This window comes from Cydia strobilella, chromosome 23 (genome assembly GCF_947568885.1).
Source record: "Cydia strobilella chromosome 23, ilCydStro3.1, whole genome shotgun sequence".
NCBI classification, from domain to species: domain Eukaryota; kingdom Metazoa; phylum Arthropoda; class Insecta; order Lepidoptera; family Tortricidae; genus Cydia; species Cydia strobilella.
The window spans coordinates 4704974-4724654 of NC_086063.1; the positions used below are offsets into that span (position 1 = coordinate 4704974).

At 37.0% G+C, this 19681-nt stretch overlaps 1 protein-coding gene across 3 annotated transcripts; it reads right to left on the reverse strand.

The window, feature by feature from the left end:
• Positions 1–1448: 1448 nt before the first annotated feature.
• LOC134751857 (deubiquitinase DESI2) lies at positions 1449–19569 on the reverse strand. Of its 3 annotated transcripts, XM_063687361.1 has the most exons (9): positions 19347–19569; positions 18703–18849; positions 6477–6604; positions 6004–6156; positions 5413–5502; positions 5024–5075; positions 4735–4823; positions 3348–3429; positions 1449–1837 (listed from the first exon to the last, which is right to left on the reverse strand). In XM_063687361.1, exons 2-8 carry the CDS (start codon positions 18814–18816, stop codon positions 3351–3353), a joined length of 705 nt encoding a protein of 234 aa, XP_063543431.1. In that variant the 5' UTR covers positions 18817–18849; positions 19347–19569; the 3' UTR covers positions 1449–1837; positions 3348–3350. The 3 variants fall into 3 exon arrangements, with proteins under 3 accessions (XP_063543431.1, XP_063543433.1, XP_063543432.1); XM_063687363.1 differs by lacking the exon at positions 18703–18849 and having other exon boundaries at positions 19347–19568; XM_063687362.1 differs by lacking the exons at positions 18703–18849; positions 19347–19569 and adding an exon at positions 14569–14750.
• Positions 19570–19681: the final 112 nt, after the last annotated feature.

Sequence of the window (19681 nt, forward strand, 5' to 3'; positions counted from 1 at the left end):
GATTCTGAGTCTAAATAACCCATAAGTTGATGGTTTTTCGAAAAAAGTAAACGGTACTTATTTTTCTGAAAACCCCCACACATACTTCTCCTATCTCGTCTCAACTCTCACCCTTTCTCCGATTAGGTCGGAGCTGTGCTGAGACTCGGAGAGGCTCTCGTCGAGTGTATAAGATCGTATAGCCTAAGAGCTCTTTCCCACAGACGTCCAGTTTTTTCCGGATACGGTTTTCTGCAGGATCCCGTTTTAGTAGTGTACGTGCTAATAATATAGTAACGTTCACACGAGCATTCTGTTTGTGGGATATTGCACGTATACATACAGAAAACAGGATCCTGCAGAAAACCGTACACGCAAAAAACCGGACGTCAGTGGGAAAGAGCTCTCATCGAAGGCGAAAAAAAAAATTATCTAATGCTTTATTCACTACCGTCCATGGCGTAAAATAGTTATTTACGATACAAGTGCGGAAAAGAGGAAATTCGAAACGAGTGGCGATAAATTAAAACACGACCGCAGGGAGTGTTTTAAATCGACACGAGTTGCGAATTAGCTATTCGCACGTGTATCGTACAACGTTTTACAGTATATATGGCCCTTTAAACTTTCGACATATGCACGAAAAGTGCTCTTTACGCACTAGTGCGAGAAAGTAGCACCATATGTACTGTAAAATATATTTTTTTCTATGGCTAGGAAAGTGGGCATTTACATTACTATGGGATAAAATAAATCATGAATCACATATCTGTCTCTCTCTATAATTGTGTGAACTGAACTTCAGTGTAATAATATACATTTTGTCACTTTTTTGTCATGGCAGCATTGTCGGTTGTCGATAAGGTTTATTTCAAATTGAAGCTTTATGGAAATAGCGCCTTATTGACAACCGACAATAAGTACCGTATTGGCTGAAAACGGCACATATTTTAAGTATATACAAATTTCCAAGAGTTATATTTAATCCCATCAAAATTATATATTATCCAGGTAAATCCTCAAATAATAGTGCTCATGTAACATAAAGTTTTTGCGCGGTCCGCCTTTATTCACTTAGTCAAAATATCCAAAAGGTGGCCATATTTGGCACACGCTCTTAAAGATGTTTTTAAGGGTGAATTCCAAAAAAACTTTTGCTAGTTCAGTACCTGTAATAAGTTTTAAGTTAATTGATTTCTTTTTGTTACGAAAATTAACCAGTAGTTTTGCATGTAAGTGTGTTGGCGTAATGTGTATTAAATAAGTACAATGCAATAAAATCTGTATGAAATAAAACTATGAAAACGGATTATATCGCGTATATTGAATTTATAATACAGTCACCCGTTGACCACGAACGCTGTAAAGAGTTCGAAACGTCGGGATGTATTATAAATTCAATATACGCGATATAATCCGTTTTCATAGTTTTATTTCATGAGTAACTATCGCGGTAACCGAAGACAATATTATAAAATCTGTATGGTTAATTTTCGTAACACAAAGGAATAAATTAACTTAAGGCTAAACTAATTACAGGTCCTTTACTACATACATATTTTTAACAATTCACTCATAAGAAGTATTCATATTTTAGCTCCCGACGCAAAAAGAAAGGTGTTATAAGTTTGACCGCCATGTGTGTGTGTCTATCTGTGGTAGCGTAGCTATTAAACGGACAACCAATTTGATGCGTTTTGTTTTATTTCAAAACACGTTTACTAGCGGTGACTGGACAGTATACTTGTATAAATCTAGTACTAACAACATGGAGATGAGTTAACAGTAACGTACGATGCCTTTGACAACGCGATCGGCTGTGCTAGCCCCGATCCGCGTTCGCCGCGCACCACGGCATCTGAAAGGGTAAAATAGTAGATTGTTAACCAAGGGTTAGGGCAGACATTTCTGCCGAGGAAGTTTGGCGCTCGAACGCAGTGAGAGCGCCAATAGTCCGAGGGTGAAATGATTGCCTTTCACCCGAGTTAAACACTCTACTTTTCATTTCGAATACGAGGAAAGTAAAATGCATGACTTTATTTAAAAAACATGACTCAGTATATTTTTTTATAGTATTGCTTCTTTCAATTAAGAATCTAGGCAAAAGTATCGTTATTTATGAAATGGGAGTCAAACATCAGAATAGAAATTGTATAACAAATCCATTTAAACCCAAATTTCAATTGCTTATCGTAAAAAAATTAAAAAAAATCGTACTTGGAACGTAAAATGCTCTAGTGCAGAAACGTATCATTTTCTGCACACCTTTGAGAAATGAAAAAATAGTTTAAAGTACTATACATATATACCAGCTTCTGCCCGCAAGTTCGTGTGAATGATGATATGCGTGACAAAAACTATCCAATGTAAGGACATGTCTATGACTATACAGGGTGATTCATGAGACATGAGCAGGGCTAATCCTGCACACTCAGTAATTTGATGATTGGTCAATCACCGTCGTATTTAGTTGAAACATACCACACCTTTTTCTGATTTTTTACTTTTTTGTGAGGACAAATCTAATTCTCTACAATCATGGTTACACAACACCTAATTAATAAACATAAAACCTCTAACAATAATGACAGCATTTTGATATTACATATTTGCAGCCATGAAGTTCGAGGTTCGAAGTTTTTTTAGTTCTTCTAGGTATAATAAATATCTGTCCTGGCAGCAGTTTATCGGTGGATTATTACAGGAGCATAGTACTCACATTGCGCTGGTCGCCTGCGGTAAGAGCGTGCGACTTTCAATCCGGAGGTCGCGGGTTTAAACCCCGGCTCGTACCAATGCGTTTTTCGGAACTTATGTACGAAATATCATTTGATATTTACCAGTCGCTTTTCGGTGAAGGAAAACATCGTGAGGAAACCGGACTAATCCTAACAAGGCCTAGTTACCCCTCTGGGTTGGAAGGTCAGATGGCAGTCGGTTTCGTAAAAACTAGTGCCTACGTCAATTCTTAGGATTAGTAGGACATAACACACTAAACAAACACCTACATATTATGGGTAAAACGGACAGCCCCATGTGCAGAGCGTGCATGGCAGAAGAAGAAACAACAAAACATATTCTCCTAGACTGTAAACAGGTAGAAGTATATAGGAGCAAATACCTAGGGAATCCATGCACACTAAAGGAGGCAACTAGCAACCTGAAGACCTTGCTAGGCTTCATGGAGGAGCAGGGGTGCTTAGAGTAGCGCTACCTCGTTTCACGCAAAATAGACACATTGGATGTCGAGTTGCGGAGAATGCCCAGCAAAACTAACTAACTAACTAACTAGTTGTCAAGCGGACCCCAGGCTCCCATGAGCCGTGGCAAAACGCCGGGATAACGCGAGGATGAAGAAGAGTACTCACGTGCTATTGCGGCGTGTTGGGCGAGGAGGAGCGCGAGTGCGCGGCCAGCGAGTGCTGCAGCGCGGCCGGCGTCAGCCACTCTCTGCGCGGTCACATTGCCATTACTCCCGTGTTGACACACTTGTGAACAGGGTTCACAATTATCCAGATAATTATACTCTTTGATAAATATCGGATAATTATCCCAGGTATGAATGGTTCTATCAAAGATAGATATAACTCCGTAATAGATGGATACAGTCTAAGGAAAAAACGTGCCTCGAAAATCAAGAAAATTTGATTCTCGTTCAGAGGGCGCTACTAGTTTTGGCCTATAGTCGTATAGATGGCGTTGACGGTTTCGTTTGTTATTTATAATTTTAACGCATACCAGTAAAAGAACATGGGTCAAAATTATATAAAAATAATTAATGCAAATAAAAAAATCATTTATCCATATTTAAATACATTTTAACGTATTTTTATAAATCTTCATTTTTAGTTTTAAAGTATGTCGATAGATGGCAGTGAATTTATAGTGGTTACAAAATTTACTATGACCAAAGATAGATATAACTCCGTAATAGATAGATACAGTCTAAGGAAAAAACGTTCCTCGAAAAATCAAGAAAATTTGATTCTTGTTCAGAGGGCGCTACTAGTTTTGGCCTACAGTCGTATAGATGGCGTTAACGGTTTCGTTTGTTATTTAACAATTTTAACGCATATCAGTGAAAGAACATGGGTCAAAATCATAAAAATAATGAATGCAAATAAAAAAATCATTTATCTATATTTAAATACATTCTATTGTATTTTTATAAATTTTCAGTTTTAGTTTTAAAGTGTGTCGACAGATGGCAGTGAATTTACTGGGGTTACAAAATTTACTATGACAGTACCGCTATAGTATAAGTTACTCTATGCCTTTGATAAATATCGGATAATTATCCCAGGTATGAATGGTTCTATATTTATTTTCTTTAAATTATTTAGTAAATTTTGAAATCTCGTCTTAGAATCTTCGTAAATTTTAGGTTATTATGAAATCGATAATAGGCTAGATGACAAAGTTTCATTAATTATCAATCGATCAGGTTTATTTTTAGGATCAAATGTCTATATGGGAACCATCGTATTAAAGCAATACAAAAGTCAGAAATGATAGTCAAAGTCTTACTTCACTCGCGAAACGCTCCTAACAAAACGACCAAGCTTGCGCGGACTCTTTAAGTGAGCACGCATCAGGCGGCACGCGTCACGGGCGCATCTGGGCGCACTTTTGGGCTTAAGAGGTGAATTTACTTATTTATTTTCCATTTCCAAAATAACTTCACAGATTTTTCTAAAAATACAAAAAAAGGAACAAAATATTTAAGGTTTATGGACATTATATAAGAACACATACTTGGGCAGACACCGCTGCAGGAAGGGAACACACGAGCTCACATACGCCAGTCGGTTCACCCACGATGGGATCGGTTTGTCGCAAAGCGCCTGCAAATGAACAATTTATTTTCAATGAAATTCCGTAAAATGTTTTTTTTTATATACTACGTCGGTGGCAAACAAGCATACGGCCCGCCTGATGTTAAGCAGTCTCCGTAGCCTATGTACGCCTGCAACTCCAGAGGAGTAGAGGATGTATTTAAAATATTATTATAATAAATCCTGTAGGTAATTGAGGTAATACGTACCAAACAGAACGCCGATGTGAAATGATTACAATTGTTGTTCATGAGGTGGTATCTGAAAGCAAAATATCCTTTTTACAATAATGTAAAGATAGTAAAGTAACTTCGTATACTAGTATATACATAAAATTATATTTTGTAAAACGTCAAATACTTATTGTACCTATCTTAAAGGATTTTATATACATACATATTATTGGAACAATCTGACACAAAAATATTCTTCAAAAATTATTTACAAACTGTAATTTAGTCAAGTAGTTTGTTTAGTTTACGAGTAATAATACAAAAATAAGTGCTTCTATGTGCACAGTATGCAATAAAATAAATCTTCTTTTGTACTTTTTAGTATAGAACAATATAGTTAAATGTAATAAAAATAGCAAACTTACCTGTCACCTCGAAATTGTTTCCCTAATTCCGTCACAAGTCGTCTGACTTCTTCTTCGCTGAAACTTGTATATCCTATGTGCACACTTTGCCTGGAAACAAGATAAAACAGGATATATTTTTACAAATCGACCTAACTCCTAACCCGCGAATAAAGGTCTGGTTGAACTATAAAAAAAAAGACAAGTATTAACTTGCGCATTTTGTGCCTAGCGTAATGCATAAAGGACGAATTTTTAAAAGGGGGCGTTTTGTGGCTGACTAGTTTTTTTTCAAAATCTGTAAATGCCAATCATCATTAATTAAAAAGTCAGGGTACATTTGTTAAGACCATTTTGGCGTAGCTGTACGAGATCAGGTTATTCTGGTTTTGCCCTCAGAACTCATAAAAAAGCCATCCTTTAATGCGAGATGGGATAGGTAGTATCTTTCTTTAATGAGTGGTAAACCTCTCTGACGTACAGCACGATACAATTGGACTATATACACCACCTGTACCAACGGTCATGGCAACTTGTGGTAACACTGTGTTACGCGCCGTTGCACTGCATGTTACACGCTCTGTCTCCATGTGTTACAGGCTCTGTACTCACCGGAACCGGAACTGTTCGCCGAGCTCCCTCTCGTCGCGAGGCGAGATCTCGAACACGCCGGTGAAGGCGTAAGGGTGCCCGCCGTACGCCCATTCTGAACCGTGCACTTGGACTCCACTGTGGAATACGCCCACCCCAGCTCCGGCTGTGTACCTGTGGATTTTAATGTAAATAAATAATGTGGGACAAATCCTTCTGAATTAGGTAAGCAAGCTTGTGCCTACCTAATAATATAGGTGCGTAGGTACGATTATGAATTACTCACTATTAAAATCATAAAACCACAACATATGTGTCATTGAACTTGCTTTACATAAATAATTTCCTTGTTGTATTTAACTACAAATTCAATTCTAAGTAAGTACCTATATAGTAGGTATTGTATTGTACGTGACAGAGATAGCACTACTGTCCCCAGACCTGAGCTATAGTAAAGAGTGGCAGAGATAGCACTAGTGATGTAAAGTACTCACCAGTTGGTCCAATACATGTCGTACACATTGAGGATTACGGCGGTCTGTCCGGGCCGCGGCGCCTGCTGCTCCGCGCGCCGCGATAGCAGCGACATGCACGACGGGAACATCGGGCACAGTCCACACAACTGCAACGGAAAATGACGTTAACAAGTTACTGTCAAAAATAATTGACACATTTTTATTGCTTTACTTCTCATTTGCATGTTTATCAAGTATTCGAGACCTTTCCAATGAGGGTAGACTCGATGAGTGTGTTTTTCCATCGAGGAGTCATTGGTTACCATCCGGCTGCATCATCAGATCAGGTCCATTTTAGCATATTATTGAATTTTTATCAGAATTACTTAAAATTTTAACTTTATCAGACATCGGGAGTGGTTTTAAGTAACAAGATTTGAAGCACACATACATATAGGTGTATATACAAATATACGCAGTGAAGCGAAATAAAAGTGTAATTATATGTGGATTGATTATAAATGGTTCCAACTGTCAAAAACCCAAAAAAATATGTGCTTTATGTTTCTTTATGTCTGCTTTTTTAATTGCCTAAAATACATCAGGTCTTAGTAGCAAAATGCCTGAAAGGCATGAGGGTTTATATGTCCTTTCGACACATAGTACCAAATTCGCAAAGTGCCCACGCACGCATGTCCAATTATGGCTTATTTAATCCTTAAATTTCTACTTGTATATAGTAACAAAACAACCAATAAAGGGTAAGGTTGTGGTTTGGGTCTCCCCATACCTATCGACGAGGAATCGGCAAATAGCCGACAGAAAAAAGCTTATGTCTACGCAATAAGAGCTAAAAAGGCATGGTTCGGCTCAGCCAACGCCTGCCTGGACATTCATAATTGGACAAATGCGTGTGTTGGCACTTTGAGATTTTGGCACCATGTGTCGAGAACATAATCCCTCATGCCTTTCAGGCATTTTGCATTTTAGATATTACACAGCTTAGGCATAGGCAACCAGTGTTAATAATTTAAATAACTTAGCGGTTTCACTCACGTATTTTTAGTCACTCGCGCGACATGTTTCGGAGAGCCCAGGTCTCCATTAAAAATACGTGAGTGAAACCGCTAAGTTATTTATGTTAATATGTCTCACGATAGTTTAAATTCGATTAGTGTTAATAATTTTGCTAATCAGACATTTAGCGTTTTAGATGATTTAAATCTTAGGCAATATGATTTTATTGTATTTTGATTATTAGGTATATGTATAGCTTCTTCGACATTCGTTTTAGGCATTTTGCTAGTTGCTACTAAGGAGTTTTGCTTTTTAGAAGACCTGCTCATGACGGCTAAAGACACGTTTTCTAAACGATTGCAGCGCCACCAGCGTTAAGCTTTGTGCGTTAATTTAATGCTCACTTTATCATAGGTTGGTGTTAGGCACGCTTTTAGACTAGCGTTTCTTCTGCGTGTATAAAAGATCTATCAAATCTGTAGCCGCCGTGCAGATCTCGACGACTCAATTAAAAAGGCTTCGATTTGAAGTTAACTGATATAATTCTTCCAAGGTACTGGTTACAAATGGTTCTTTGAACAAACGGTTAAATGTAGAAGTGGTGGTTATGGTATGGAGGCTGCTAAAAGTGATCTAGCAAAATTGAATGTTAAAAAAGGTGTTTTAAATTTAGGTGCCTCTAATTGGCCGCGATACAAATTGTGTGGAGCGCTCCTATTGGTGCTTTATAAAAAAGCTTCCGTATACTAGCCGAGCCCGACGGCTGCGTTTAGCTACTGCATGGATAATGTATATAATAAAAGAGTTGCGTTCGCAATAAATCTATCCTAATGACTGAAAGAGAGACCGAGAAAGGTATGTGTTATTCCTCTGTCACTCCTAGCAGCAATATGCTGGCTGAAAAGTGGCTGGTAACCGGATAGACGAATTAATCCCAGGCCTTGGTCTCTTTCTATGGTATTCCGTACGCTAAGGAATGTCACGTTTAATAGAAATGTGTATCAATACATATTATAAAACAAAGACTCCTGACGCGTCTGTCTGTTCGCGATAAACTCAAAACAACTGAACGGATATTCATGTGGTTTACAACTATCAATAGAGTGATTCTTGAGGAAGTTTATGTGTATAATTTGTAAAGGTTGCGTGTAAATTGGTTGAACTACCCGTGCGAAGCTGGGGCGGGTCGCTAGTTCCGACATAATGCTGTACGCAACGTACTTACAGTAAGTTTGACGCTTAAGGGATACCATAGAGTAACTTATACTAGAGCGGTGCTGTCATAGTAAATTTTGTAACCCCAGTAAATTCACTGCAATCTGTCGACACACTTTAAAACTAAAAATGAAGATTTATAAAAATACGATAAAATGTATTTAAATATGGATAATTTTTATTTTATTTGCATTAATTATTTTTATGATTTTGACCCATGTTCTTTCACTGATATGCGTTAAAATTGTTAAATAACAAACGCAACCGTCAACGCCATCTATACGACAGTAGGCCAAAGCTAGTAGCGCCCTCTGAACGAGAATCAAATTTTCTTGATTTTCGAGGCACGTTTTTTCCTTAGACTGTATCCATCTATTACGGAGTTATTTTTTATTTTTATTTATTTAAACTTTATTGCACAAGCAAAGAAAAATGTACAAATGGCGGACTTAATGCCAAAAGGCATTCTCTACCAGTCAACCATTAGGTCAAACAGAGACATAAATGTTGGTGCAGGATAGATACATAAATTATAACGAGAAATAGAACCAAAAAAAAAATTCTAATATTATGTATATATATATATAAACATAATAACGTAAACTAACAAAATTATGATTAAATACTAATACTTATATGATATACAAAAGATAAACTAATGCATATTAGTACATACAAGATGGAGAACATTATTTAAATTCTTCTGACAGAAGATGCTTGCGGAGTAGACGCTTAAGTTATATCTATCTTTGGGGATACCAAGGCCTTAACCTCGTTGGCACAAGTGATTAGAGGCGTGCACAATTTGTGCGTTGTGAAGTTTTATTTATTTGAATTATAATTTCTAAAGTTTTTTTGCATTTTCCTGGTTTGTCTTGTAGTAAAAGTTTTTCAACTTGTGACCTATAATTTCGTCGTGGAATACTGTCAAAAAAAACCCTGTAGGTATTCCTCGTGTAGTTAGCACTTAGAAAACTCTTATTTTACTCGTAACAAGTTAAAAAGAATGTAGTAACTCAATTTTTGAATACTAAATTAAACAAAAACACAAATGCATTTACTGTAAAGGGTATTGTCTAATATTCAGTCATATAGAAACAACGGGTTCAGTGACTATAACTGACCATTGTAATACAAATTACAAAACCATGGAGTTCTGTGAAACCAGTTCAGCTTAATAGTTCTAATAAGGAAGTGTAGGTCAAACGCACACTAAACGCTGTTAGTAGACTTAGAAGAAAACGGGCCCCTATTACTAAGACTCCTCTGTCCGTCTGTCTGTCACCAGGCTGTATGTCATGAACCGTGATAGCTAGACAGTTGAAATTGTCACAGATGATGTATTTCTGTTACCGCTATAACAAGAAATACTAAAAACAGAATAAAATAAATATTTAAGTGGGGCTCATATTATTATAACAAATGAGATTTTTTTGCCGTTTTTTGCCTAATGATACGGAACCCTTCGTGCGCGAGTCTGACTCGCACTTGGCCGGTTTTTATCATCATTGGATACATTTCGAGGGTGGGTTGATAAAAAACCGAACGAAACCACAATTAAGTTTCAAAATTTTTTTTATTTTAAATTTCAAAATATTGATATAAATTCCTTTGTATCGTAATTTGCAATCTTTCTCAATTAAGTATTTAAAAAAAATCGTTTATTTGTTTTTCAAAAAAATATAGAGATTCGTAGTGAGTCAGTTTTCAGAAAACTGAGGATCGAGTTGTCAAACAGTTTTAAGTTTAAAAAGGAAAAAACGGAAACCCAGATTAAAACTGCGTTGCATCGTGCCGTAGGGGACTCTTAACCTACTTTTAGGACCGTCCGCACTTGGGTAGATGATTTCATACGAAGACGACAAAGCGTCAATAGCGTGTCCCAGGAGTTGGAGACCAAATAAGGTGTCTATTCCAGAAACAACAAAAAAAGTTAAAATATTGTATTAAAAGACCGTCGATAACTACCTAGGCAGACAGCAGAGATTGTAAACAGCTCGCCGGAATAAGTTTTCAATATATTACTAGAGTATTTGTTAAAAAGAAGCTTTGTGCATGTTGGCTGCCGCTGCAGCCCTTAATGACGACGACTCGCCGATTCACACGGCTACCGTTGCGATGGCAAAAATTGATGAGTTTTTCTTCGAATTAATACTCCATTGAATTAATGCAGGTGTTAAGACCTATCTTAACAAGTAGGTAACAGATAAGTAGGTATTAGCATACCTAAATACCTACTTACCTAATCTAGACAGATTAAGTCTCTCAATCGTCTGTATGTGGCACCACAGTCCTATGATATGTAAAGGTGACATCTACCGAAACTATTGTGTACTAGTATAAATGCTCAATAAGCTGTTAGCTATGTCAATGTATTTAATAGTTCATAACCAATCCGTAGTGTCATAGTGTGGCGCTGTACTTAACTATATAAGCTTCTACATGTATGTAGATAAACTCACTTTTTCTAACCAGCCTTCTGTAAATTTAGATATCAGTATTCCCTGCTTTCATTTGGTCGCCATTACCTCCAACGCTGAACATAATGATTAGGACCCCTGCGACTTACGTATGTGTCCAAATTCCATTAAGTCGCTAACGACAAAAAACCACCAACACCAAAATAATTGACGCCAAAAATGGCTATTTTGAGGACCTCGGTTTAGTTGTATCGAGCTAGAAAAATAAATTAGTCAGAATCAAATATCTTTGTTTTTGGGAAACTTATCAACCCGCACTCGTAACACATTCGCAGTAATTGTTACGAGTTGACTACTGGTATCCAGTAGTCAATTAAGATTGAGTTTGACCCATGGGTCAACTATGGCCAATTGGTTACATCGCGTATAGTTAGTGGCCAGAGCCCAGTTAGAAAGTCAAGTTGATAATAATATGTAGCTATTTCAATGTGCAAAAAGTTCCGTGTTTAAGAGTCACGCGGACCTAGGCGCCGCTATACAAACGAAGTTACACTGATTTTAAAACGACATTTTGAAATAACATCAAATTTGACATGAACATTCAAGTAAAATATATCTTTGTCTGCTAGTTGCTGTAGTTGAAATGGGTTGAACCACAGACCCGCGGAGGAAGGCGAGGAATGGCGTTTATCAGATCCTGGCAGGGTCGCCATCAAATAACAAGATTAACTTTGTTTATATTGTTTCGAGCAGATGATGGGAGTTGTATAGTGAAACAATTCTCTAAATACCTGCCTATATATACCTATACACGTTAGGTTGCGCTGACACAAGCAATTTATTTTACTTATTCAACAAATTACACAGTATAACAGTTAAAACCAATTCACTGTGGAATTTATATAAAAGTGTATACAATTATGTAATCAATAATATAACAGAGTCATTTAAACAAATCTAATATACATATAACAGACGACTCACGTTTATCCATCGCCTCACAGAACTTCATACACTCACTACAGACAACAGACCAATCAGTTGCAAAAACATCACATTCAGCAATATCAATATGCGCTAATGTCGCAAAAAACTAGCTTTGCTGCGAAACACTGAAAGTGGCTAATTGCCATATTTATTACAGTAATACAAAAAAATTAGAGTGAATACAAGTTTTACATACAAAACTTGTACTCGCTATTTTTTCTTTGTACTGTATTGAGAACGGCACAACTCTACTCGATTGACGTAGGCTATATTTTAAAGCGACTTGCAAAAAAACGAGTTTCTACATATACGAAAAAAGAATAGTTTTCAACATTTCCTTGTTTATATTACACAGTGACTGCAAATGTGTGACGTTGCAAAGATTAGCACACTATCAGGGACATTGTTTCTCTTGCAAAACGCTATATCTCGTTTCATGACATGAAGTGTCATTATGTCATTACCGTTCAATAACTACTTATTTACTTGAGTACCGCTTGTTTACTATTGAGAAGTATTTCTTAAGCAATTACTGGAAAAAAAGATCAGTTTACATGCCTTTAATTAATATCGCTCTAAATGCATGTACCTATGTCCTATGATGGGGTCGTCCAGAAATCATGTGATCATATTTGGTGATTTTAACGCAGCCCCCTTCCAGCGCGCACGCAAAGCGGCGCGGCGCGGCAGGCACAAGGCGTTCGCGTTCGCACCGAGATCGCCCAACGTAGGACACTTCTATAGGTATCAAAGGATTGATTCACCTCGCGCCGCATCGCTTCGCTTCGAGTTCGCGTGTTGTTCGCCTACGTAGTACGATGCGTTACACATAATTATGTCACATGTCACTATAATAACTTTTTCACCTCAGCAGCTCGAACAAGCCTACTTTCGTCACTCCCTGGAGTGAGGAAAGTGCGACTTTCCTCACTCCAGGGAGTGAAACAATGTAGCTTTTTAATTTAGTGAAGGCCATGAACTTCATACTTTTATAACATTTTTTTTTATGGTACGGTACGGTACGGTCCGGTCCGGTCCGGTCCGGTCCGATCTCGTCTCGTATCGTATCGTATCGTACATATTATAATACTTTTTTTTTCTGTTTATTCTGTGTAATTCGAAATACATTTTAACCTTTAATATGTTCTCACTACTGAGGTGAAAAATTATGTGTGCAACACGAGAGCAAAGTTATTTTACATCTCGTGTTTTTGAGTCCCTCGCTACGCTCAAGATTCTACCTTAGAATCTTTCGCTTTCTCGGGACTCAAAATAAACACTCGCAAGAAAAACCAACTTTCCTCTCTTTTTGCACAAATAACTATTAGTTGTTACATCCCTACTATCTCTACTAATATTAATGCGAAAGTAACTGTGTCTGTTACCTCTTCACGCTTTAACCGCTGAACCGATTTAGATGAAATTTGATATAGATATAGTTTGAGCCCTGGGGAAGGACATAGGATAGATTTTATCAATCATCATCATCATCCTCCGCAGCTTAACAATGCTTATAAAATACTCAGTAAGGATAACAAGTTCTTACACCTTTTCGCTTAAAATACTCTTAATTTATGCAATGCGTGTATGTCTAGTATTTCGCGAATGAAATTATTCAATGTTTTTGTATAAAATTTTCAACTAATTCCATAAATTACCGTTGAATAACATTTACTAAAACATTTGACGCTCAATCGATTTTCGTCCTTACAACCCTCGTATTAAGTATTGATTAAAACTTAGGTTATTAGTTTCAAGGTAAATAATGTGACATTGAAAATTTCTAAATAATAAACGCGTAGATATGTCCTTGATTTAAAGCAATTATGGAAGACAAAAGACGTAACGATGATAAAAAATTACCCTCATTATGCTATGGGAAATTGATAAATACTTGGAAGTTGGAATCTCATCGTTTTGTTTGTTTATGTAGTGATGCTTTTTCAATATGATTTTGCGTTAAAATATGAATTTATTTTATTTGCCCTGGAAAGACTAATCAAAATGGTGAAAAAATGAACTCAAATCGTTAAGTTAAAGGTAAAGAAATCGTTAGATATCCCCGAAATACATAAATATATATTTTTTTACACGCCTAATTTAGTGTCCTTCTGCTGGGCAAAGGCCTCCCCTCGCTTCCTCCACTCGACCCTGTCATTGAACTCGAACAGAACTCGAGTTGTAGATGTAGGTGTCCAGACCGCTAAGCTTAAGTGGGACTGGGCTGGGCATGTCTGCCGCATGCACCCTGAAAGGTGGGGCAAAATGGTTACCGAGTGGGACCCACGGAACACCATAGCTGGTGCTGGCCGGGGTGCAGGTAGGCCGAAAAGGAGATGGCGGGACGACTTGGACGCATTTTATCCGGATTGGCGGGAAACTACATAAATATATACAAGAATTAAATTAAATAAATAAATATTATCGGACTTTTGTTCGTTTAAAGGTATAAGATGAAGCTAATACCTTTAGATAAGGGTAAGGCTACACACCGTTTTATTCTTAGGCGGCACAGTTATGTTAATCTTCTTTTTCATTTTAATCCATTCACACACAAACAATTTCACTCTATCCGACACATCCTCACAACACTACAACACTGAGCAGACTACACGCATCTCAACATTGAAACAGTGCCCATTGTGTGGTGATCTCCGTCTATTATAGTTCATTTCGTAAGTTAAATTGAAACATGTCTAAGTGTAAGGCCTGAGTCGAAGCGGAGCGTTCGGCGGGACGTGCAGCGTGGCGTCGGGCTCACAAGTGATTTGAGCAGCGTGCACTAAGGCCACTCCTATACGTTTGCATTTGTTTAACATGCACGCCGCACGCGTCGCCCCGCTGCACGCTCAACTCGAGCCCCCACTCAGGCCTTACACTAGGATTCTTTTAGAACATGCTATCTTCCTCGCGTTGTCTCGGCATTTTGCCACGGCTCATGGGAGCCTGGGCACAGGGCGGACACGCTTTACATCAAAAATCACTTGCGTTTCTATGTGTGAACGGCACGTCTGTACACGCGTCATGCGTCATAGTGTGAGTAAGTTGCTTAAAAATAGTACTGAGCGGCCGGCAAATCTGCTGTTGCGGGGCGAGGTAATTCGGGTCGGGGCGGGGCGGTGCGTGGCCGTTCTGTATTTTACTATTAATTGTTCTGTGGCCTGGGGTCCGCTTGGCAAATAATCCCAGGAATTGACGTGGCCACTAGTTTTTACGAAAGCGACTGTCATCTAACTTTCCAACCCAGAAGGAAAACTAGGCATTATTGGGATTAGTCCAGTTTCCTCACGATGTTTTCCTTCACCGAAAAGCGACTGGTAAATATCAAATGATATTTCGTACATAAGTTTCGAAAACTCATTAGTACGAGCCGGGGTTTGAACTTTGAACACGCGACCTCCGGATTGCAAGTCGCACGCCCTTACCGCTAGGCCACCAGCGCTTGTTTCTTCTTCGCTTCTTTTAAAACATAATGAGTAGGCCAATAAATTAGCAACGAAAAGTTATGTGAAAACTGGCAAAACTTACCGAAAATCGTTTATTTAAAGCTCATAAGGGTTTGCAATCCGGATATGAAATGTATGAAATTATCCGGACCTGGATCCGGATCCGCGGATCTTCCCATACGTATCAGATCCGTCGTGCAAACCCTAAAGCTCATACAACATACTCTAAACTAAAGAATTACGACGCTTAATTTACCAATTTAAACACATTTCTAGGACCTCAAAGTTTAGTGTCTACTGTCCGATTGATAGCATTTCAGTTATTATCAACAATAAGAATACAATTTTAATAACACAACTTCCGTGAGACACTGCTTATTAAATATATTAAACCGGGTCACACACGTTAATATATAATAATAAAAATACAACAAAGCTCACTTATAACTGGTTGTAGTTATCAGGCATATTTTTAATCCCTAGATTCCCTAGTAATCAGGTAAGGCGTTTTTATCAGCAAGAAAATGACTTGTATGCGAAGCTGTTTGCAGGAGATAGTAGGCTTACGAGTGTGACGATTGAAGGCTGTAGCGAGTGTATTTGACTACTAGTCAAATCAGTTTCTTTTTTCGAACTTTCAAAACGATTTTGCCACTATTCTTGTATATATTCATGTATATATAGGTATTTCGGGGATCTCGGGAACGGCTCTAACGATTTCGATGAAATTTGCTAGATGGGGGTTTTCGGGGACTAAAAATCGATCTAGCTAGGTCTTATCTCTGGGAAAACGCGCATTTTTAGTTTTTATATGTTTTCCGAGCAAAGCTCGGTCTCCCAGATATTGAAATTTATATGAAACACTAGCAAGTGACGTCACAATCAAATACGAGTAGAGGCCTTTACACTGGTCTCTAAAACTTTTTTCATACAATTTTTACGGTTAATATGCTTTCCCGCTTATTATCAGTTTTTGACGTGGTCCCTTTAGAAACTTAACAAAGAGAATAGATAGTATAGAGGGTTATCGTCATAGTAAATTTTGTAGTCACCGTAAATTTACTGCCATCTTTCGACACAGGAATAAAACTAAAAATAAAAATGAATAAAAATGTATACAGTATACATACATATATTTAAATGAATATTTTTTTAGAACGCCATATGACTGACCCATGTTCTTTCACTGACATGTGTTAAAATTGTTAAAAATCAAACGGTGTCGCCAACGCCATCTACACAAGAATAGGCCAAAGGTATGGCTATCAATTGTTCTTGATTTTCCGAGGCACGTTTTTTCCTTATTATCTTAAACGGAGTTATATATTACCTTTGATTAAAGTGAACAATTAGCTTGATTCATGTGTCCGATATCAGATAAGATGGGCAGTGAACAGCTTGGTAAACAACTCTGCGAATTATCAGTTGATTAACCTTTTTAAATGTGTATGTCAATATTGACAATGGTTGAGTCAAGGACAACATTTTGTATAACACATTTTATACACTCATGGACAAATTTAGAGGAACAAAAAAAAAAGAAGTTTAATTACTGATTTTGAAATTAACTAAACCTTTTTTTGCGTTCCTCTAAATTTGTCCATGAGTATACAGTATAATTTCAACTGAGTAATAGTAATTTATTAAATACTTTAAATCAATGCGATTCGTCTGTTGCCTCTTAAAAAATGCGATTACTTAGTTGAAATTATACTGTATACTCATTATTTATTGTCGCCCATCGTGCGTTGCCAGCCTTTAAGATCGGTCTGTATCGGTCCAGAAATACCCCAGGTGGCAGTATATTCAACAGTTTAGCTTTAAATGACAGGCAATTACCTAGAGGTCAAATAATGTAGACCAAAATGTTATTTTATTTATTGACAATCTAAGTATTCTAAGTCATCATTAGACCATGCTAATCATGCCAACTTTATTGCCAAGTGGAGACCATTTCATCACATGTGCTGCTTTGTTTTAACTTTTTACTGTGCTGTATCTATGTATTCATTAATATTTAAAACTTTATAATGATAAAATTACGTGTTGAATCCAGATTTAGATATCTATAATAAAAAATAATAGTAGACCCCAGATGCGTTGGGATGACGACATTAAGAAGACTGCGGGGAAACAGTGGCTCCAAGTCGTACAGAACCGCGACGAATGGCGCAAAATGAAGGAGGCCTACACCCAAAGGGTAGAAAAAGGCTAAAGAGAGAGAGAGAATAAAAAATATCACAATATTTATTTGTGCAAAACGTATAATCCCCAAGTGCAACATTTAAATATGTGTAACTTGACATCCTTGACACACGTGTATCTAACATTTACATTTTGCAGAAGCTGGTGCTAATAAAAATCTAGCACTGCATAAAATAAAAAAACATTTTCCTTTTTTGGTTGGGTAATAAATAGGCTTTTGCTTAGCTTTGTATAATTTTCTGCTTAATGTACACTTTCAGTGTCAAATAACAGTGTTAGTGTAATTGAAATGTACCTATTTAATATGAAATTTGGAATGAAAATTAAAATAAATAAAGTGCCAGGCCTACAAGCAAGACTATCTACATAATATGGCTAAATTAGAAATTCTACAGCTTCAATGTCATCTTAGTTAGCAACCTTTTTAGAGTTCCGTACCAAAAAGGTAAAAAGAAACCCTTGATGTTTTATAATATTAAATTTGGATCAAGCATATAATGTGTTTTAAATTTTGGAGATTTCAATTGTGCTGTCTACAGAATACAAATTTAAAAAAATATAGATTATTAATAAAACACCTAAATTAAGGGAAAGGATACTTTTGGACATACAAGTAGTAGGCCCCAAAAGACTCTTGACTGGCTTTCATGGTTATAATTATACTGTATGATTTATGCAAACCATATAAATAGGATCAGGAATGTTACGATGATGATACATTCTGTAAGATGTGTAGTTCTATACAAAAAACACCTTTGGACAATTAGTGCTTACTAGACAAAATGTTGCATTTAAATGGAAACAACATCAACAATTGTGTATATATGCAAGTATACATATGCAACTCACCCTTAGGCCTTCTTTATGAAGAATAACAAACTTTACTATGAAAATGATACCTAATGAGGTTTGCTAATGTAGTTGACAATGAAGTTGTACAATTTAGTAATTTAGCTGCCAATTAATGTTTCTTACTGGCTTTGGCTCTTCAGAGATAGTGGACGAGACAATCAGGGGGTCACTGTCCTTGTCCCCCGGCCTGTCCGAGCCCCGCTCCGAGCCCTTACGGTTGCTACCGTCTCTCTTCATTTCTATACATACTTCTCAACAGCTAATTCTGTCCTACAGGTAGGATTAATAATTAAAAAAATAAGCATGTGAGATTAAAAAATATTGTGGGTAGATACTTGATTAATTTAAAAGTAACCTACAAAAAATTAATCTACTTTTACATATTTTCATGATAAAATAAAGCATACCTCTGTATCACTTTCGTTTATTAGAGAAGTATGCTCCATGGTACTCAAATCACAAAAAATAATAGAAATATCACAGTCATAACAAATTCTCAAGTACGAACATCAGGCACTGGACGAAAGAACAATCAACATCCTTTTGTAGTGGCTAGTGCGTCGTTAAGTTAGGCAAATCCTATTTGCAGTTTAAAATGCTATTAAATATGAATAGGCGGCTCAAAAAATCATTGTATGCAAATACAGCTCAACCATTACCGAAGATAATGTTTGAAGTCTCATTAACAAGGCACGTGGGGCATATGCGACCTACAGTATGAGCTCTAAAACTAATACGAATCAGAAATATGTTAGATTTTTACTTACAACTGTTGGTTGGCCTCTTTTGTATGCAAGTGTATTCCATAGAATATAGCAGCTCCTTCAAATATGTAGCTCCATTATAGAAGCAGCACTAACGATGCAGCAAATCGCTTAATTTAAATAATGCAAAAGGAATAATAAAACTAATTAAATACGAAAATTCTACGCTTTTTCAATGTGCCTACTACTGACAAATTTGACCTGCCAGGATGCCACAGATAAATATAACATACCTACTTATTCTGAGACAGATGTCATTTCACACAACAAACACACTTTGTCCTTACCAGTTTTACGTACTTTTGGAACTGTTATTAATAAGTATTTGTTCCGGAATA

What these genes read in the sequence shown, in the direction of transcription:
- LOC134751857 (XM_063687361.1), bottom strand. Translation starts at nt 18,816, where the DNA reads ATGAAGAGAGACGGTAGCAACCGTAAGGGCTCGGAGCGGGGCTCGGAC. An exon ending in TCTCTGAAGAGCCAAAGCCA is followed by an intron (nt 6,605 to 18,702) that starts GTAAGAAACATT and finishes TTTCCGTTGCAG; the next exon opens with TTGTGTGGACTGTGCCCGAT. An exon ending in TCACATCGGCGTTCTGTTTG is followed by an intron (nt 4,824 to 5,023) that starts GTACGTATTACC and finishes GTTCATTTGCAG; the next exon opens with GCGCTTTGCGACAAACCGAT.